The 22,589-nt window shown below is 35.3% G+C and overlaps 1 protein-coding gene across 1 annotated transcript; it reads right to left on the bottom strand.

Moving 5' to 3' along the window:
• Window positions 1-658: 658 nt before the first annotated feature.
• LOC138878205 (uncharacterized) lies at window positions 659-18,766 on the bottom strand. The gene is made up of 6 exons (XM_070157871.1): window positions 17,770-18,766; window positions 16,836-16,945; window positions 16,457-16,754; window positions 15,719-16,341; window positions 1,452-1,500; window positions 659-1,116 (listed from the first exon to the last, which is right to left on the bottom strand). The coding sequence occupies exons 1-6, from the start codon at window positions 18,764-18,766 to the stop codon at window positions 659-661; spliced, it is 2,535 nt and encodes an 844-aa protein (XP_070013972.1).
• Window positions 18,767-22,589: the final 3,823 nt, after the last annotated feature.

The raw sequence follows: 22,589 nt of genomic DNA, 5'->3' as shown, positions 1-22,589 counted from the left end.
CTAAAACTAAAGTATAAATAAAAAGTTTTTTACCTCATTTTTCATATTTTCCAAAATTATTCAAAGCTTCAAAGTACTGCACTTACTATGACAATTGAGCACTATTGAAGCTTAAACTTTTGGCTTAGCAAAATAAATGCGATTCATATATAAACACTTCGATTTTATGAGGAGCAAATTATAGAGCTCAGATAAGTGCAAATATATTTTCAACACTTTCCTCCTAGCATAAGTTTCATATCCTTCTAACAAAGGTTTTAAAGTTACAGTACTAACAAAAATATTCATCGTTTATTTTAACACTTAATTGTACAGTAATACTCTACGGCAAGTATACTTTGGATGAATTAATATTTGTAACTACCTAAATATAGCTAGATTCCTCATTAAATTTTGATTTGAAAATAAGCAAAACAGATTGTAAATTATTACTTGACATGAGAAGTATATATAATCAAGTAAACAGCGTGAACTAATCTGTCTCTTCATGTTAATCCTTTTTTTAACACATTGGATATGTCGTTAAAATTGCATTAGTTGAAGGAATAAGTTACTATTATTCCTTTATGTTCTTTATGTAATACTCTTAAGAAAAAATGAAGAGTAAAATGACCGGTAATGTTGCAAACAAATAACAAAGTTTCATTAATTAAAAAAATTACAAATAGTTGTACAAACGGTTCTCCCACTCAGCTTCAAATTTAAGAACATAAACCCAAAAAGGTTCACTTGGCCAAATCTCGTGATAAACATCAGTTAAAATACTACATAAAGGTTGTCCAAGTGAATCTAGTAATATTGCTAAGGCTTTCCAATCAGATAGTTTATTTTGGTCAATAGCATCAATTAGTGCATCTCGGGTAAACTTATAATTTTCAATATATTTAGCTAGTGAAGCCCTAAGCTCTCTAAATTTCTTTTTTCTTTCCCTTCGTTCAGCCCTTCGATCCCTTAACTTATTTTGTATTGGCCTTGGGAGATTCCTAATGACTTCAGCCTTAAAGTCAGAATCATTATACGAATAAATGCTGCGACGACGTACCCTTCTACGTTGTCCCGTTCCTTGACTTTGAGAAGTCGCAGTTGTAGTAATTGGAAGTTCTCCTTGTTTATTATCTGAAATAGGATAAAGGAAACAATAAGAATGGCTAAAACCGATAAATGTGACAACATATATCACAATTAATTGTAAAAGGATATGACTCCACATTGTAAAAAAACAATAATTCCAATAGATTACATAAAACTAACTTAACTAATAACTTATGGAAGTCTACGTTGAACATTGATAGAGCTTTTAAGCCATCCAATATCCATGATAATCAAAAAAGAAAGTAAAAAAACTGAACATTAAGAGAAATTGCACAGCTTTGATTGTTGGAACCGTTGTAACTATTTTGGAAATTTGAAACTTGTATGAGACAAGTTTATGTGAAAAGAAAAAGTAATACCCAAAAGTCCAGTAATTATGTATACGCCAAATGCAATTCCAACAGCAGCCTAATTCAAGTTAAAGAGTGCAAATTGATAGAGCAACTGCATAGCAAATATCACAGCAACTGAACCGTTATAAACTATATTCAACTGCGTAAAAAAAAATACATTCCTAGGCTGCTTCACCACTACATAACAAAAGAGAATTCTGTTAAAAGCTTGATTGTTTTAAATTTTATAATATCGACGTCGACGCTGCATTTACAACTGCCATTACTCTTCTGCTAATTCTAACTTTTCCTTCCACTCTATGGCCATTCCACTTGTAATAAAGAATGAGGTTTGTTAATTAGCCCAAGGAAAATCAGAGAAAAATAAACAAAGTAGGAAATATAGAGTATTTGTAAGCATTGAACAAAGAAACCCTCTGTAAGCAACAATTATGCAAATCGCAAATCTGTAAACAGTGGATTAAAGTTCATACCGTTGTTATCGGGAGAAAATTTAGACTGTTTCTGCTTTTATATATCCATTCGATTTTTTCTGCCTTGTTTCTTCTCTTCTTCCATGTTAAATTCAGTCGTAACTGGTGTAGTTGTCATAAGTTGTACAGCCGTCTATTGAACAGAATTTTGTTGATGATAGAGGCTTGTTAAAAAAGTATTTGTATACACTATAATGTAGTAAAATAGAGAAGTATGGTGTAGTCAAATTGAGAAGGCTTTGCAAAGATAATTGTTACCTAATATTATGGGACAAATCTCTCTTTTTCGTTATTCTCTAATATTTTCTTCGTCTGACCCCTCTATATTTGTGTTCTTTATATAGATAGAAGATAGATGATGAGATTATTATAGTGGGAAAGTGGGGATGATTGGGAAGGGGGCGTGAAGGATATGGTTGGGATGTGAGGAATGTTGTGTGGGAGTGGGAGATCATGGGGGATATGCGTGAGACAGAATTTTCGGAAAACATGGATTGTGTTTATTCCTTAAATCCACTGTTGAAGAATTTCTCAGATTCGCTACTGGATATTATACCAACTGGAGATTTCGATGCTTTCTTCCATGCAGCAAAGCGTGAATATGGTCCGGTAGTTGTCTGCTATATGGTCCGTTAGTTGTCGTGTATCTTGTTACACCCAAGCTTGCCAAATGCTATTTTTGAGCAAAGCAGATTTTGTCAGATTGCGCATAACGTAAAACGAAAAAGACGTAACAAAGAGTTCCTTGAATTGTATGCTACAGGTGAAACAAAAATGATAATGTCATTTTGATTAATATCCAAAATAGTACAGCAGCCTGTTATGACAATTTTTACTGTTGAAGAAGCAAAACTTTCTTAACAAACAGGAAATGATAGCACTTTAATGCCATTAAGCTTTAATAACTAAAGGGGGTTATAGATCATTTAGACGAAAAAGAGCAAAAGGAAGGGAGTAAAACATATTATAACATTATTTATCCAACACTGTCAAACACAACACAGTGTTTGATTAACCAAAGTGTTCTTAATATCTCATACAATTTGAGGAATGTCTTGCTCTTTTCTCGTAAGGAACTTATAATCGTCGATCAGTAAATCATCATTGAACCCCGACAATTTTTGAACATATGAAACCGCTTAAATTCCCCTTCATATGTGGTCACTTCAAAATTAGTAATTGCCTCCCTTTTGTTGCACTGAGAAAGTGAAAAAAATAAGCTTCTCATCGTCCATATTTGTGCATCGCCGCTCCCTTGTATTTTGTGGTTGCTGTCGAGAACTAAAGCTTAGACGTCGAACTATTTGCACAAACTCTGCTTTTCTGAAATTAGACATATACTTACCAAGTCACAAAACAATTATACACATCCAAAATTAGTGAATAAGTGTCTACATATTTTTGCAATTTCGGATATTCAAACGAATAAGTGATCATACACAGTATTTATTAATATGCCAAGACGAAGAACATAAAATATATGGTGTTAATATGGTTTATACATATTCAGATAGTTCATTTATATATATTATAGAAAGAAACTTGATCGTTTCCAATTAGCATATCCAAATGTTTTCAGAGGGAAGAGATTTATTGACTATCTTGAAATGGAAATCTGGAAGAATGTGTATCACATAGACATGATATATTACAAGTTCCAAGATGTCTTTCCTTTAAATTCAGCTTCAAAAATATTTTTTCCCTCTCTGGGTAGCTTAGACTCTCACACTTTCCATTGACAGCTTGTTTTCCTACAAATTGTCAAACTGAATCAATATTTTCTTTCCATTTTACTTCTTCCTTCAGCAAGGAAGTAGCTTAAATTTATATGTTTGTAACATGCTAAACTGAAACTCCTTATCTTTGAGGCAGTGTGTGCTAGTAAGATCTGATGCAACCAAAAGATAACATTACTATTCTGCATTAATCTCTTTCCTTGTTTATTTTCACCATGAATTCAACAATAAAAAGCAAAGCCTTGACTCCCATGCTTTTTAACAGGAACTAATAGAGAAAAATGCTTAGTTCAGCTAGCAGGGAAAGAAGCAGAGACGTGCAAGTAACATTCTTTCCTAGTTTTCCCAGTGAATTTTATACAGTATCAAAATTTCAAGCGACAAAGACATTTTTCCTATACCAGTTTTCGTGTTTCATAACTTCAAAAACTGAAATGGAAATGAATGAGGAGAACCTGTCCGGATTGGCAATCTCACACTCTTACTATCTTATCCGTACTCCCTGAATAAAGCTTATCCGAGCCTGATGGCAAAGCAATCCCTGTAACGACCTGTTTGCAAAAACCATTTAATTGGTATCTACACAACTCACTCTCATTTATTTGAATCAGTTCAAAGCCGTAAAACTTGAATATGTTTCTAGTTATTCTCCTCTCTCTCACACACACAGAAACACAAAAGAAATTCACTTCTGGAACTGCAAGTAACATGATAGTCAACTGGACGCCAAGTTACTCCCTTCGTTCCAATGCATCTGCTATGAGAACCAACAATAAAGCTGATTAATTTGTAAAAAAGTGAATGCTTATCACACTAACTATATTTCAAACCAAAAAATTAGTAGACCGATTACCAGTACACTGAAACATCCATAAATTTATTTAATCCAATTACATTTGATGAAATTTCACAATGTTCGGTTGATGAATTAGCATATTAAGACCAAATTCGTATATGAAATTCATTGCCTCTTCAAAAATGCGATGTAAGAAGTTTGTTAATCCATATTATGGCAAATCATGACATATCTATATTTGTAATATTTTTAAAAAAGTTAATTTATATACAAAATAGAGAAATAGAGAAATATATAAGAAAAGAGCAGAAAAGTAAAGCGTACCTATTACATGCTTCAAATATGTTGTCAACATCTATTGTCGCACTTGGTTAATGAATCTCAGTAACAAAAGTTGTACTTAAAGCTCAAAAAAGATATTGATTATCTTTCGAGTGTCAGACTAAATTTCGAAAAACTTATTTAAATACAACATTTGTAGCTTCAGTAGTTATATTCCCATCGTCATCACAAACCAATATTTTTAATCCCTTTCTACTCGTCACCCGAGAAAGAGCAACATATAGCTGTCCATGTGTAAGAACTGTTTTTTTTTTAAAATAATCCCACGTGAGACAATGACTGTCCTTGGCTTTTGTTGTTTGTCATGGCAAAAGATACAATGATTGGAAATTGTCTTCGCTGGAACTTGAATGGAATTCTAGCATCAGATGGCGTCAATGTCATTCTTGGAATAAACACTTTCTGTCCAGCCATCTGTCCCGCAAAAACCTTTGCTTCAATAACTTGATTTCCAAGTTTAGTTATGATCAACCTTGTTCCATTACATAATCCTGCTGACTGATCAATATTTCTGTAACGACCCGACCTGTTGTTTTAAGCTCTAGCGCGTCGTTCAGCAGTTGGAAGTCATGAACAACTTCATTTTAGGTATATTGACTTGTACGTATGGTCAGAATTGAATTTCAAGAAATTCGGAGTCAAATTGGAAAGAAACTTTTCATTGCGGCAACCTTAAGTTGAAGAAAATGGCTAAGATTGGAATTTTGAGTAAACGACCTCGGAATTGGGATCTGAAAGTTCCAACATGTTCGAATGATGATTTCAGACTTGGGCGTATATCCGGATTTGGTTTTGGATAATCCGTGAGCATTTCGGCGTATATTGTGGAAGTTAATATTTTAGAAGAATTTCATAAACTTGGGTTGGAAGGCATTTCAGAGTTATAGATGTCCGTTTGGGATTCCGAGTCTGGGAATAGCTCTGTATGGTAATTCTGGAGTTGGAAGCGCGATCGGAAGTGAATTCGGATGTCCGGAGGTCATTTTGAAGTCATTTGGCTAAATATAGGAATTTGAAGGTTTTTGAGAAAATTCGACCGGAAGTGAAAATTTTGATATCGGGGTCGGAATGCGATTCTGAAAGTTGGTGCAAGTCCGTAATATCGAATGTGACTTGTGTGCAAAATTTGAAGTCATTCGGACTAGTTTTGGTAAGGTTTGAGACACTTAGTCTCTCTTAAGGAAGCATAAGTTGGAAAAGTCAACCGGATATTGACTTATGTGTTAGAGGGCTCGAAATGCAAATTTTATGGTTCGGATAGCTTCGTTAGGTGATTTGGGACTTAGGAGTGTGTCCGGAATATTTTTGTGATGACCGGGGTAGAATTAAGCTTGAATTGGCAAAGTTAGTATTTTGGCGAATTCCGGTTGATAGGTGAGATTTAGATCCGGGAGTCAGAATGAAATTCCGAGAGTTGCTGTAGCTTTGTTATGTCATTTGTGATGTGTGTGCAAAATTTCAGGTTATTCGGACATCGTTTGGTCGAGTTTTTAATCGAAAGTGTATTTTCAGAAGTTTTTGGAAACTAAGGCTTGAATTCGATGAGTTTTGGATAATTTTAGCATTGTTTGATGTGATTTGAGGCCTCGAGCAAGTCCGTAATGTATTTTGGGACTGGTTGGTATTATTGGTCGGGGTCCCGGGGGCCTCGGGTGTGTTTCGGATGCCCAACGGGTCATTTTTGGAAGATTTTTGCCGTTTTGAGCATAAATGTAATGATCTAAAGGTTCATTTTTAGTTCTAGAGATCCAAATTTGATTTCGAGACTTCCAGAATTTAAATCATGAATTATAGGACTGATCTGGAAATTTTGGTTTAATTTCATCAAGTCGCGATTGGGTTTTTGACGTGAAATGTGAGTTAATTGTTTAACGAGCGAAATGGGTATTGAACTGGTCAAACAAGCTCCGAATTGAGTTTCGATTGAAGGGTTGTGTTCATATCATTATTTGTGACTCATAGGAACAAGAATCGTCTAATTACGAGTTTGTATGATGAAGTTAGAGCTATTTTAGTAAAAAAATGGTTGTGCTGCAAATTTCATAAAAAGCTGCTGTATTTTCTGCAACAGTGAACAGTAACCGCGCATGAACAGTAACCATGCGGGTGAACAGTGACCCGTGAACATTGTCGTGAATAGTGACCCCGTGAATAGTACTTCCGAAATATTAACATTTCATCCGCGAACCCAACCCAGTTTTCCACCATTTTTGAGCAATCTTGAGAGCTTTTGGACGGGAATTGAAGGTGTTTTGACGGGAAGTGATTGAAGGTAAGTCCTATGAACTAAATACATGATTATATTGTGCAATCATCCTTGAAATTCATGAAAATATAGCCAAATTGTAAGAAAATAGGGCTTGAAATTGAAATTCTAAATTTGGGATTTGAGGGGTCAAATGGACTCCGATTCTTGTGAATTTGGTATGTATAAACTCGTGGCGATATAAGGAACATTTTGATGCAAAAATTTCTGGATTTTGAGAAGTGGGCCCGGGGCTCGGGTTTTGCAAATTTCGTGAATTTCGATATTTTTCGATTGCTTTCGATTCGGTATTGTCCCTTTAGCATAATGCGACATATTCGTTATGATTTTGGGCAGATTCGACGCACGTGGAGGCCAATTCGAGGGGCAAAGGCGTCGCGAGCTAAAGAAGTAGCCGGTTCGAGGTGAGTAATTGATGCAACTGTTGTTCTGAGGGTTTGAAACTCCGGACTTTCACATAGTAACGCTATATTGAGGCGTGACACGCATCCCATGGCAGGTGCGGGGTCGTATATGATTGGGGATTGTGACTTGGTCCATCCCGAGTGATAATTATAGTATATTGGCGACTGATTCGCACATTGTATTGATACTTATAATATGTTGGCGACTGATACACACATGTATTGATGATATTTGGGCTTAATGCCACGTTTGGGGGCTTTGTGCCAACTTGTAGAATCCTTCGGGGATTAATATCATTTAATTTCAGTCCAAGGTTTTAATTATTGTTTTGCAAACTTAGCCGTAATTCTAAGTGTTGAAAACTCAAATGACATTTTAAATGTATTTCGGGCTGGAAACTTCTATTTTGTAAATGCCCAAGGGGCTTATTATATTATTTTCTGGACTGATTATAAAGTGACTTGAAACAATGGTAACAATGACACTGTATGATATACTCGAAACAGTGGTAACAGTGACACTGTATGATATACTTGAAACAGTGGTAACAATGACACCGTATGATATACTTGAAACAGTAGTAACAATGGCACTGTATGATATACTTGAAACAGTGGTAACAATGGCACTGTATGATGTAAATTGGTCAGGTAACAATGGGCTGATCGGTCAGGTAACAATGACTGACCAAGATATTGCGCTTGGGCTGTAGGAGCCCCTCCGTAGTATGTACACACCCCCAGTGAGCGCCGTCGACGATAAATAAATATGGATGGCTCAGGCTGCACGCCGCAGTAGATACTGGAATGTACCATCATATGCATTGCATTGCATTCATGTATTTGTATTTATACTGTTGTTTAGCTGCTCAGTTCCATATGTTGCTGTATATTTGGATTTTAGCTTACTTTGTGTATTTACTGGATTTTCTTATCTTCGGACTGTAGTTACTTTTATTACTCACTGGGTCGGAGTACTCACTTTACTCCCTGCACCTTGTGTGCAGATCCAGGGCAGTCTCAGGCTCAGTAGATCCAGTTGATCAGCAGATCCAGCCTCTGGGAGTATCGAGGTAGCTGCACGGCGTTCGCAGCCATTGATCTTCTCCCTCCTATCCTATCTCTTTATTTCCGCATTATCGGACTTTGGTTGTGTTCAGGATGTCTTTAGATGCTTGTGACTTGTGACACCCCGGTCGGGTTATGTTGAGCTTTAAACACTGGTTATTATTGTCGTTAAGCTGTATTTATTTATTCATTTAAGTTTAATAATTGTTAAAGATACGATTTGGGTTAGTTGGTTGGCCTTGTCTTCACGAGAGGTGCCATCACGACCGGGTTAGAAAATTGGGTCGTGACAAGATGGTATCAGAGCCTAGGTTACATAGGTCTCACGAGTCATGAGCAGGTTTAGTAGAGTCTCGCGGATCGGTACGGAGACGTCTGTATTTATCCTCGAGAGGCTGCAGAACCTTTAGGAAAACTTCACATTCTTGAATTCTTATCGGGCGTTCTTGATTCAGCTTGAAAAGTAACTCTTGAAATTCCTTTCACGCGTTCGCATGCGCGCATGAGCGCTCAGTATCAGATGTGCCTTGATGGCTTGTGATTCCCTGATTGAGGGGCGAGACGTGATCTCTATGAGTTGATGTTGGGCTAGTCTGAAGGACTTGAGGCCAGATCTTTGACTATGGCTGGAGTGCCGAGGTGCTGATTGTGTGAACAAGTGTTTTTGAACTTATATGTTCGGTAGTGTCCCCGTTAGTGGAAATGACGGCTGTGGCTATGTGAGGAGTATATTAGTACTACGAGGCATATCCATGTGAATTGGAATCGATGAGAAGGGGTATGTTGAATGATGGAAGAATTAGTAGATGCTTGAAGTCTATCTTGATTCAAGTTATAGCCCGAGTTAAGGGCGTGTGAAGAATCTTATCAGGACTCCTTGTTGGGAGTGAAGTAAATTTCATGTTGTGGTATGAGTAAAGACTCAGGAAGATCAAATGACTGCGTAATGCTTATGGCGGTGGAAGGTATACGGAAATATTATATTGAGGCAAAGCAGGTGGGTTATCTCCCGCGAAGTTTGTTGAGGTGGTGTGATCCTCATGTGAATGACAGAAGATCTTATGTGCAAATGAAAGGTACGTGTTAAAATTTAAAATTTAGGATCGCTTAAGAGAGTGGGCTTAACTGTTGCGGGGATAAATGCGAGACTTGCAGAAGATTTACAGTACTAGATGATCAGAGTTTTCACAAGCTTACAAATTATTTGAGTTTAATCTCATTATGGTATTGTGGCATCAATAGAGTAAAAGTGTTATGAGCTATTGAGGGTATCTTGATCTATGGCTTCGAGCCAAGTAGAGGTAGTGGAAAGATAATGTATTTACTAGACCAGTTGTGGTTCTGACGGAAGATGCAAACGTATCATGAGATCACCTAATGAATCAGGTAAAGGTCAGGATGTTAGAGGTGGAGACACAGTCCGGTGATATATTTTCTATGGTGTGGCTGAGGTTGCTACACCAGACGACATCGTTATAAGTACGGTCTCGAATTATTATAAAGTCAAAATTTCCTTAACTTGATTCGGTTTTGAGTACCGAGGAAAGTTCTCCTATTGTGCTCCACTTATGAGTGAGCTTCGTAATTCTTAAATCTACATATGTGAATACTTCTGTTGGGGAGATTATATGGAGATAGCTATGTCTATCATTATGTGTTGGTCACTAAAAATAGTTGTGAGGCTAAAAGTGACCTTTGTTAATCAATTCGATGAGTTTGATGTAATTTCTAAATAATTGATTTCAGTTGAAAATTATATGCCCTACCGGTAAGAGGGATCATTGTATGTTGTGATTTTGTTTAACCGAAATTATTTGAAAGAAGGAAGAAAGGAAATGAAAAATTTTAGTTGGCACAGTGTGCAAAATACTTGTGATTCAGAGTTGAGGATGAGATCCTCACATTTTTATATGATATGAAATATTTAAACCGGGCTATAAGTTGCGGAGGATGTTATATAAGGACGAGGTCCTTGTGGTGAAAAAAAAAAGGTTATGTGTTTAAAATTCTCCCTTATGAAAATTAAAAATTTGTACTATAGTACTTATAGGGAGTCATGCCTATGAGGCTTATTTGAAAATTCTTGTACGAATATCTATGTGCATAATTCGCCAAATTGTATTGTAATTATTGAGTTTTAGCATATGAGATGAGTTCCCAGGTGACGTTAAATGTGACTCATTAATCTGAGTAAGTAATAATGAGGTCTTCATGCCTCACATTCTGTTGTCAGTATTGTGAAAATTTGAAATGAGGTGGTGGTTAATATGAGATTTATTGATAATGATGGAATTATTTATGAACAACTATTAAGACCAGAAATGTGGTTATGATCATACAAATGATGCGTTTCATGTCAAAATATCATTGTGATAATGTCGGGCTTGTAATGCGGAGATTCTGTTAGGAGTTATTTTGGTGTTACTCTGACAGGTGCATATGCCTAATTACAAGGGAGACTCTGCCGAAATATTTGAAAAATCTGGGAGTTAGTCAAATTTGGGGACTTAAGAAAGTTGAAATGTTGGAAGAATATCTAAGATCTATATGAAGTCGTTCGGTTCATTTGGTTGTAGATTGTGGGGTGTTGTCCCGGCTATGGTGGTAGTTCTTTCATGTTATGAGAAGAAATGACTTATTACGGGTCCAGGAAAGGCTATCAGCCTAGTTTAGTACGAGCAGAATCGACCTGAAGTGGGTGAATTGATTTAAATAGTATTATGGGCTTCATGTGAGTCAGATGTGTTCATTTTAGTATAGCGCTCCTCAAGGAGGGGTGTTGGAATATCATATATTGTTCTGTGTTCGTCAACTCATGTAATATTGTGATTGTGCCATGTGTGCTATGAAACAGCTTGATAAATTCCTATTCTCTAGGGAAAAGTCTATATTAGTTGTGTGAGTTGAGCAGTCCATTCCTGAATCATTTCCTTATGTATCTTGTTCGCATTATGGCCTATTGGCGCATTTTTGCATCATATGAGACCGTTGGTCATTGTCTGTGGTGATTGGTTGTCTGAGCAGCTCGTACTAGGTGATGCGAGACTATTGGTATCGAGGACCATTGTAGTGGGATTATGTGAGGTATATTACAAGGCAGTTACCAGTATTTGGGTAGTAATGAGGTGATGATTTTAGTCAAAAAGGAGAGAATTAATGTTTGGTTAACTCTGCAATTGGTTAGAAATTTCTGCACATCTCCTCCATTGTGGTTGTATCGTCAGCATTATAACAGAATGTATAAGTATATCATCATATGCATTGGGAGCATCAGAGTCGTGGAATTTTGGCTATTAAGGTTCATGGAGTGTCATTGTGGTTAGATGGTGAATTATGCGATGCATGGTGCTAATTCAACAAAGGTACACAGTCGTGTTCTGGTACCTCGTGTGGTAGTTGATACAGTGTTTATATACAGGGAACAGGTCTGGCAGATAATTTCAGGTGTTGGAATTGGGTTCTGAGCTTATTGTATGGATAAAATAGGATATATGCAGATTTGATCAAACTAATGTGTCCATATGAGTTGTGGTAGCACGGGCAGGTGCACGAGGTGTTAAACAGTGATTTCAGATAACTTAAGAGCAGTTCTTGGAACGTTCGAGGACGAACGTCTATTTAAGTGGGGGAGAATGTAACGACCCGACCGGTTATTTTAAGCTCTAGCGCGTCGTTCAGCAGTTGGAAGTCATGAACAACTTCATTTTAGGTATATTGACTTGTACGTATAGTCAGAATTGAATTTCAAGAAATTCGGAGTCAAATTGGAAAGAAACTTTTCATTGCGGCAACCTTAAGTTGAAGAAAATGGCTAAGATTGGAATTTTGAGTAAACGACCTCGGAATTGGGATCTGAAAGTTCCAGCATGTTCGAATGATGATTTCGGACTTGGGCGTATGTCCGGATTTGGTTTTGGATAATCCGTGAGCATTTCGGCGTATATTGTGGAAGTTAGTATTTTAGAAGAATTTCATAAACTTGGGTTGGAAGGCATTTCAGAGTTATAGATGTCCGTTTGGGATTCCGAGTCTGGGAATAGCTCTGTATGGTGATTCTGAAGTTGGGAGCGCGATCGGAAGTGAATTCGGATGTCCGGAGGTCATTTTGAAGTCATTTGGCTAAATATAGGAATTTGAAGGTTTTTGAGAAAATTCGACCGGAAGTGAAAATTTTGATATCGGGGTCGGAATGCGATTCTGAAAGTTGGTGCAAGTCCGTAATATCGAATGTGACTTGTGTGCAAAATTTGAAGTCATTCGGACTAGTTTTGGTAAGGTTTGAGACACTTAGTCTCTCTTAAGGAAGCATAAGTTGGAAAAGTCAACCGGATATTGACTTATGTGTTAGAGGGCTCGAAATGCAAATTTTATGGTTCGGATAGCTTCGTTAGGTGATTTGGGACTTAGGAGTGTGTCCGGAATATTTTTGTGATGACCGGGGTAGAATTAAGCTTGAATTGGCAAAGTTAGTATTTTGGCGAATTCCGGTTGATAGGTGAGATTTAGATCCGGGAGTCGGAATGGAATTCCGAGAGTTGCTGTAGCTTTGTCATGTCATTTGTGATGTGTGTGCAAAATTTCAGGTTATTCGGACATAGTGTTTGGTCGGGTTTTTGATCGAAAGTGTATTTTCGGAAGTTTTTGGAAACTTAGGCTTGAATTCGATGAGTTTTGGATAATTTGATATTGTTTGAGGTGTTTTGATGATTGGAGCAGGTTTTAATGATGTTATGAATTATGTGGGCATGATTGGTTGAGGTCCCACTGGCCTCGGGTGTGTTTCGGATGCCCAACGGGTCATTTTTGGTAGATTTTTGCCGTTTTGAGCATAAATGTAATGATCTAAAGGTTCATTTGTAGTTCTAGAGATCCAAATTTGATTTCAAGACTTCCAGAATTTAAATCATGAATTATAGGACTGATATGGAAATTTTGGTTTAATTTCATCAAGTCGCGATTGGGTTTTTGACGTGAAATGTGAGTTAATTGTTTAACGAGCGAAATGGGTATTGAACTGGCCAAAACGAGCTCCGAATTGAGTTTCGATTGAAGGGTTGTGTTCATATTATTATTTGTGACTCATAGAAACAAGAATCGTCTAATTACGAGTTTGTATGAAGGAGTTAGAGCTATTTTAGTAAAACAATGGCTGTGTTGCAAATTTCATAAAAAGCTGCTGTATTTTCTGCAGCAGTGAACAGTAACCGCGCATGAACAGTGACCCGTGAACAGTGTCATGAACAGTGACCCGTGAACAGTGATGGGGTGAACAGTGACCCGTGAACAGTGTCGTGAATAGTGACCCCGTGAATAGTACTTCCGAAATATTAACATTTCATCCGCGAACCCAACCCATTTTTCCACCATTTTTGAGCAATCTTGAGAGCTTTTGGACGGGAATTGAAGGTGTTTTGACGGGAAGTGATTGAAGGTAAGTCCTATGAACTAAATACATGATTATATTGTGCAATCATCCTTGAAATTCATGAAAATATAGCCAAATTGTAAGAAAATAGGGCTTGAAATTGAAATTCTAAATTTGGGATTTGAGGGGTCAAATGGACTCCGATTCTTGTGAATTTGGTATGTATAGACTCGTGGCGATATAAGGAACATTTTGATGCAAAAATTTCTGGATTTTGAGAAGTGGGCCCGGGGCTCGGGTTTTGCAAATTTCGTGAATTTCGATATTTTTCGATTGCTTTCGATTCGGTATTGTCCCTTTAGCATAATGCGACATATTCGTTATGATTTTGGGCAGATTCGACACACGTGGAGGCCAATTCGAGGGGCAAAGGCGTCGCGAGCTAAAGAAGTAGCCGGTTCGAGGTGAGTAATTGATGCAACTGTTGTTCTGAGGGTTTGAAACTCCGGACTTTCACATAGTAACGCTATATTGAGGCGTGACACGCATCCCATGGCAGGTGCGGGGTCGTATATGATTGGGGATTGTGACTTGGTCCATCCCGAGTGATAATTATAGTATATTGGCGACTGATTCGCACATTGTATTGATACTTATAATATGTTGGCGACTGATACACACATGTATTAATGATATTTGGGCTTAATACCACGTTTGGGGGCTTTGTGCCAACTTGTAGAATCCTTCGGGGATTAATATCATTTAATTTCAGTCCAAGGTTTTAATTACTGTTTTGCAAACTTAGCCGTAATTCTAAGTGTTGAATACTCAAATGACATTTTAAATGTATTTCGGGCTGGAAACTTCTATTTTGTAAATGCCCAAGGGGCTTATTATATTATTTTCTGGACTGATTATAAAGTGACTTGAAACAATGGTAACAATGACACTGTATGATATACTCGAAACAGTGGTAACAATGACACTGTATGATATACTTGAAACAGTGGTAACAATAGCACTGTATGATATACTTGAAACTGTGGTAACAATGGCATTGTATGATGTAAATTGGTCAGGTAACAATGGGCTGACCGGTCAGGTAACAATGACTGACCAAGATATTACGCTTGGGCTGTAGGAGCCCCTCCGGAGTCTGTACACACCCCCAGTGAGCGCCGTCGACGATAAATAAATATGGATGGCTCGGGCTGCACGCCGCAGTGGGTACTGAAATGTACCATCATATGCATTGCATTGCATTCATGTATTTGTATTTATACTGTTGTTTAGCTGCTCAGTTCCATATGTTGCTGTATATTTGGATTTTAGCTTACTTTGTGTATTTACTGGATTTTCTTATCTTCGGACTGTAGTTACTTTTATTACTCACTGGGTCGGAGTACTCACTTTACTCCCTGCACCTTGTGTGCAGATCCAGGGCAGTCTCAGGCTCAGTAGATCCAGTTGATCAGCAGATCCAGCCTCTGGGAGTATCGAGGTAGCTGCACGGCGTTCGCAGCCATTGATCTTCTCCCTCCTATCCTATCTCTTTATTTCCGCATTATCGGACTTTGGATATACCGTGTATTAGGATGATATTCTGTATTCTAGAGGCTCAGATTCGTGACACCGGGTCCTAGTGAGATTATATTGTGTATTTTTGTCGTTAAGCTGTATTTATTTATTCATTTAAGTTTAATAATTGTTAAAGATACAATTTGGGTTAGTTGGCTGGCCTTGTCTTCACGAGAGGCGCCATCACGACCGGGTTAGAAAATTGGGTCGTGACAATTTCTTAATAACATTACTGGAATACCAACCTTTAGCGTAAGAGCATGATTTGGAACTCTAGAACATTTAATTGTATTTAAGAATTCAGGAGTGTGTACATGTTCCAGTGCTGAATAAGTATTGTCAGAGTTGCAGATTGTATCGGAACTCAAATATGATTTCTCAGAACTTTCATTAAGGGAAATCATATATTCGTTGATTGATTCCACCATATCAAGAGTTGGAGTAAGAATGGCTCTTTGTTGTAGGTATCCTATATCATTGCAACGACTGTTGAAATTCGGATACGTACTTTCTACAATTGCAGATGTTGGATCAACGGATTGTTTTATGAAAAGATCATCTGGTATTTGGACTTTTTCATTGCCATCAACAGAAGTACCAACTATACCATCGTCAATTGCCAAAATCCAATCAGAAAAAACTTTCAACTCATCTAGATGTGTCCCTATTTCATTACCTTGCAATCTCATGTTCTTTGTTAACTTTAACAGTTGACAGTGAGGCCACAAATAAGAAGAATTGAGAGAAGCATTAACAATATCTTGCCTACTACCTTTTGGAATAACAGGTAATATTTTTTCTGAAGTCACCACCAAGAACAATTGTTTTACCTCCAAATGGTCGGTGTAAATTGGATGCATATTTAAACCTAAGAATATCTCTTAAAGTTTTATCAAGAGCTTCAAAACAATATCTATGCATCATGGGTGCCTCATCCCAGATAATCAACTTTGCCTTAATAATTAAATTTGCTAAAGGAGTACCTTGCTTTATATTACATGTTGAATCTTCAGTTACATTTAGATGAATCACAAATCTTGAATGAGCTGTTCGATCACCTGGTAACAACAAAGATGCAATCCCGCTAGATGCAACAGTTAAGACAATATCTCCTCTAGATCTTATGGCAGAAGATAGAGTTCTCCAAATAAAAGTCTTGCCCGTTCCTCCAAAACCATATAAAAAGAAAAACCCACCTTTGTCTTCATTCACATCTCTTATTATTTTTTCATAAACTGACTTTTGCTCATCTGTCAAATTCTTTACTAATTGTTGATGTTCCTATGCCAAAGCGCGTTTATTATAACGCAATTCATCCCGTATTAATCTATTATTGTTATCAACTTCTTCCGTATTATAAACAGGCCTTGGCATTGTTAGAAAATCCAGAAAACTTCTTCCACAACCTTTCAAAAAAGTTTCAAGCTTTTGCAAACTACGATTTTTCAATTCTTCATCTGTTAGGTGAGCTTCTGAAATAACATTAGAATGTAAAATAATTAAATACAATTAATCCATATTATAGACAGGCCTTGGCATTGTTGGAAAATCCAGAAAAATTCTTCGACAACCTTTCAAAAAAGTTTCAAGCTTTTGCAAACAACGATTTTTCAATTCTTCATATGTTAGGTAAGCTTCTGAAATAACATTATAATGTAAAATAATTAAATACAATTAAATGGTAAAGTTTACTTTAGCCACATGAAATTAAAAATAAAATTAACGAAAAAATATACTGTTCAATAGTAGTGTACATTAATTTTAAACACATTTAACGTACATAGAATTTGAACGAATAATATAGTTCAAACCATGTGGTTTTTTAATTTGTAAAAATTATTATTAATTTTATGCATATTATTATTCATAACCTATAAATAAAAAGCAGTATTTGCTATCCTAAAAAAATGAATTGAAATTTTTTCAAATAAAGTAGAGAATGCATAAAAGCGATTATAGCCTTTCCCAAAGTTTTAGGGCATTAAACACAATGCATTAATTTTCTATTACTTTTAATGTCTGGAAAATGCATTAATTAGTACCAATATTATTCCTATGATGTAAACACAACGTTATATTAAAAAGATATGAAAATAAGAAAATATTGCTTAACTAACCTTAAGTTGTGGAGTGAATTTTGTATGAAGTTGAAAAACCAAAAAGAAGAAATAAATGAACAATCAGGTTAATATGAATTAAGTAATTAAAAATAAAGCTAAGTAACAAAGTTAAGCAAATCAGCCATTATTCAGAATTGTCATATCATAACTGGAAACTTTAACCATTAAATACATACCCGGGTGATCTAATATTCTTCTTTTTTCATAAAGGATATCTTCTGATAGTAAATGCCATGTTGCTTGCCAAACACTTTCTGGACGTGACATTGAATTTGATAAAAGTAGCATAGCAAATAATTGCCTAAGATATGATGTCATTCCCCAATTACTTGCTTCCATGATATCATCCACGTATTCCTTATCATCATCTAATAAACCCAAAGCATAACATGTATCTCTAAATGTCTCATGATCAGAACCGTTGATTTTTTTTAAATCCTCATAGCTTTTTGGACCTTTAACTACATTCAACAACAATCTAAGGTAATATTGCTCGCCAGAGGAAGGTGGAACAAAGAATATTCTCCCAATAGAAAATGCAGAAGTTCTTCTTTTTTCCCATCTTTTTAGGTTTTGTTTCCACACAAACTTTAGAGGGAATTCTGCATAAGTCAATTCTCTTGCTTCAACAAAAGTCTTATTAGCTTTAAACCAACTTAAAAACATAGATTCCTTAACGGTTGGTCTATTGACAACTGCATCAATTGGATCATCATCCGAAAATATAACCGTCTGATTATTTGGTAGGTGAAAAGATAGCCTTTCTACAGATGGTTCTCTATGGTGTATTGAGAATTTAAAAATTCTCCAAGCAGCTTCACAAGGTGATATGTATCGGCAATCACAATACATATTTATTTCATCAACCACCCCCGAGTCTTCATTATTTACACTTTGAGAAAAAGCTGTCGTGACACGATCATTACCTTTATTAACATACTTAAATAAGTACTTAATGGATCGTGATTGATTACACCACTCCACATTAATGTGTGCACCATACTTCAATAATAAAAATCTATTGTGTGGTACAACATACCTATTATCCAACGCAATACCTACTCTATTTGCAGTTCCACCATCATCCCTTCTTCTATAAATTGGATACCCATCTTCATTCAATTGTGGTTGATGACACAAATTTTTTTGGAAAGTGCTTTGTGCATCTACCATTTTGCATGCAAGGAGAAGATTTTCTAGCAGTACCACAAGGACCATGCATCATGAAATTTGTAACAACATTATAATAATAAGGATCTACTTTTTTATCTGGTAATTCTGCTGAAATTATTCCATCAATATCTCCGACAGTTGGGTATTTATTCACAAGAAAAAGCAAGATGTGTGCATGAGGCAAGCCCCGCTTTTGAAATTCAACTGTATATATCACTGAAGAATAAAGATGTAATTAGATTGTTAAGTTTATATATTAGTTATTTTTAATATTAGCATATAAGAAAATGAATGCGCAAACATAATAATTTTGTAGAACATAAAATTTTTACATGCTTTTACTTCTCCAAAACCCTTATTGTCGCTTAGATCCTTTATCATGCGATCGAGCTTGATTTTGAAAACCCTTGTTAAAATATCGGGACGATCTTCTGGAGATAAGCCCCTACTCTCCACAAATCTAGTAATCTCAGGCCATTTTCGGTTGCAAGTAAATGTGATGAACAAATCAGGGTATCCCAAATTGCCATGGCATCTTGATAATTTTGCAACATGTAACGTGCACCTCCCGTAAAGCTAGAAGAGAGTATAACTCTTTGTCCTTGAGAAGAAGGTTCTATGTCTCCATGTAAAACAACATCTTGTAACCTATTATAAAAGTGTGCTCTCAATTGTTTTTGATGAAGCCTAATGAACCTCAATCGAGAAGATTCCATCATTGTATAACCATCTACCAAGAATTGTTGAAATAATCTTCTAGCTGACACAATTGAAGGAACTTCACCCTTCCTTTCTTGAATTTTATATGATAAGTACTCAGGCGTGCTAACACATTTCCTTCCACCGACTGAATCATCAATATCATTTAAAGGAATATCTTCTCGGTATCCGTCTTCACCATACGGAAATAATAATGGATATTGCAAACCTAAGTATGTTGCATTTAATTCATTTATCCTTTGTAGTTGTCCAGATTGGCTTTCAACTATGATATCTCTGTCAGACCTTGTTTGTTCAGAATCTCCAACTATCAAAGCAGCTACCTCTGAAACTGTTGGTAAATTGTATCTCTTCCATCAAAGCCTCTTTTCCCAATCAATCTAAGTCTAACATTTGAGGTCCCATCTGTTTGAAATTGATCTCTTACCATTCTAAATGACTTTGCAAGAACATTGTTTTCATCAAGCATTTGCCTCAAGTCATTCACAATTTCAGCATGAAGTTGACTGTTCATTTCACCACAGCTGTAAAGGAAAATATTGACTTCAACTAAAAATTTACGTCTTAAAAAAAATATAATTTTAAAATATTTTGACTTAGCAATTCTCTATGTTAACCTGATAGCATGAATTCTATTTTCCACCTCATTTTCTGTATCATAGATATACAATTGTGCAAATTTGGGAGAAGATCCTTCCGGAGGCAATAAGCTTCCAATTTGATGATAATTTTGCCCAGACAATCTGAATGTTCTAGGTCCCTTTGTTTTGTTGATAGAGAAATCCACCTTCCCTCCCATTGATGTAAATGCAAATATAGAATTATATGTTCGAATGTTCTCTTTGAAATATTTGCTTTTTGCACCTTTATGAAATTAGGTTTGGTTAAAGAAGATGTATATATGCAAAAATTATAGTATCGTTGTTTTAATGAAATGAATTTATCTATTAACCTGATCCAAACAATAAATCCTTCAAAATCGAAGGAGGCTCCTTTGGATTTGGTAGCTTGATTTTACCACGACCACAACACAAACTGAAAATTGGGTTTTTTTTATACTTCTTCTCAACTCTTTCCTCAAACCAGAAATATGCCCCACAATATTCACATTCATAATTGTTATCTCCTATATCCCAGTATTCTGGTTTTATGAGAGTAAAAAAACAGATAAAGTTAAATTACTTATTATATAGAAAGTAAAAGTATGTTGTATATGTAACTTTAAATTATGTCATACTTACCTTCATTGGTCATCCAGCTCTGTACTTCATCATCTAAAAATAATAATAATTAGTTATTAGAATTTAAAATTTAATATATGTGGAACTGTTAATACATTTTGACATTATGGAACGTTGATAAGTATATATGTGAATACCTTCAAAAACATCATCATCTTCATTTGCATCATGAATTTGAACACTGGATTGCATTTGACCTTGATGAATAAATTAAAAATTAGTAAAGTTATATGTATGAGTATGAGTTGTGCTAAATTCGATGGCATACCTGGTATATCAACATCAATGTTGTCATCTTCAAATTCTAAACAAAAATATTAATTGTTAGCCTTTTCTCAATTTCATATTGAAGAAAAAGTATGTTGCAAAACTCAATTTGAAATTGTAGGAGTGCATTTAAAATAATGAAAATTGCAAAAGTACAACCCAAAAAACAAAACTCATATAAGTATAATTGTAAAATAGCAAATATGTTGTAGTTGAGAAAATAAAGAGAAGCAAATAAATGGAAGAAAATTAAAGTTTAGTTTTATAAATAATTCTGTTCCTCAACTTTTGCATATAAGTTATATGCTTATAAATTACAAACTTCATTATTTATGTGGACATGTACATAGGGGCAGAAAAAATTTACTTCCTCAAATGTCAAAAATAAGTTAAATAAATTAAACATAAATATTTACCTTGAAATAATGGTATCTCATTTAAATCAGGTAGAAGATGTTCTTTCTGCAAATTTGAACTGGACGAACCATATAGCAAACTATGCTGTTGCATTGATTTTGGATATTGTGGCTGAGAATTACATGATGAAATTTGTCCACAACTCTTTATGGGGGTACTATTAAATTGAGGGAAATTTACACGGTGTGTTATATCCGTTAATGATTGTTTCATTTTCCCTTTTTCAGAAGCATTCCCTGTCATAGTAGTATCAACTAATTCAGTAAACATTAAAATAAAAAGAAAAAAACTAATTGTTAGAAGTGCAAAAACATAGGAAAGCTATCAAACCAATTTTTATATGATAAATTCTATCTAAACAAACTTAATATATAGCATTTAAAAGATGGCTAACAAATATTCATTTAAAAGTATTGTATATATTACGTCTAATCAACCAAAGAAATATATTTATATAAAAACATAAACATCGCAAAACAGAAAATAAATCTCTTAATAAAATTTTAAAAAGTAGAACGACTTTTATAAAATTCATACAAATTAATAATTCTATATGTATAACAAACATGTCTTACTTAACAAAATAAACAAAAGCAAATAATGGTAGTAAATTTACCTTTAACTTTTAAGTTATTCTATTGGCCAGTCCATTACGCATATGAGAAAAAAGAAAAAAAGTTAAAAATATTGTATTTTTGTTATTTGATAGAATAGCAACACTTTTATTGACTTCCTCAATTTTTCATTTAAGATATAACCAAAGTTACACAAATATTTACCTTGCAACAATCGTTGGTCATTTAAATCCTGTAACAGATGATCGCTTTGCAATTTTGAAGGTGAAAAATCATATCGAAAATGTTGTTGTTCTGTTGAATTTGGATATTGTGGCTGAGACTGAGATGATGAAACTTGTTCAGAGATCTTTATGGATGCACTACATAATTGAGGGGAATTCAGACGATTTGTTATGTCCGTTAGTGATTGTTCTGTTTTTCCATTTTCCATAGCATTCCGTCTGATAGTAGTAGAATGGACAAAGTCTGTAAACCATAAATCGCTTAATAGGTAACTGTTATAACTGGAAAAAGGTCGGGAAACTATCAAAATCCATATAATAAAATAATGTATGGATATTTAAGAACAATAACCATCATTAAAGGTAGTATAAAGATTTG

Source organism: Nicotiana sylvestris, chromosome 9 (assembly GCF_000393655.2).
Source record: "Nicotiana sylvestris chromosome 9, ASM39365v2, whole genome shotgun sequence".
In the NCBI taxonomy this organism is placed as follows: domain Eukaryota; kingdom Viridiplantae; phylum Streptophyta; class Magnoliopsida; order Solanales; family Solanaceae; genus Nicotiana; species Nicotiana sylvestris.
The sequence above is the reverse complement of the archived record's forward strand: the minus strand, read 5'-3'. Positions and strand labels throughout refer to the sequence as shown.

Excerpts from the sequence above, each read along its gene's own strand:
- LOC138878205 (XM_070157871.1), bottom strand. The coding sequence starts at position 18,766 with ATGGTAGATGCACAAAGCACTTTCCAAAAAAATTTGTGTCATCAACCA. Across the intron at positions 16,342-16,456 it reads AACATGTAATATAAAGCAAG|GTTTAAATATGCATCCAATT; the intron begins GTACTCCTTTAG and ends AGATATTCTTAG. Across the intron at positions 1,501-15,718 it reads ATCATGCTCTTACGCTAAAG|GCTGCTGTTGGAATTGCATT; the intron begins GTTGGTATTCCA and ends AACTTGAATTAG.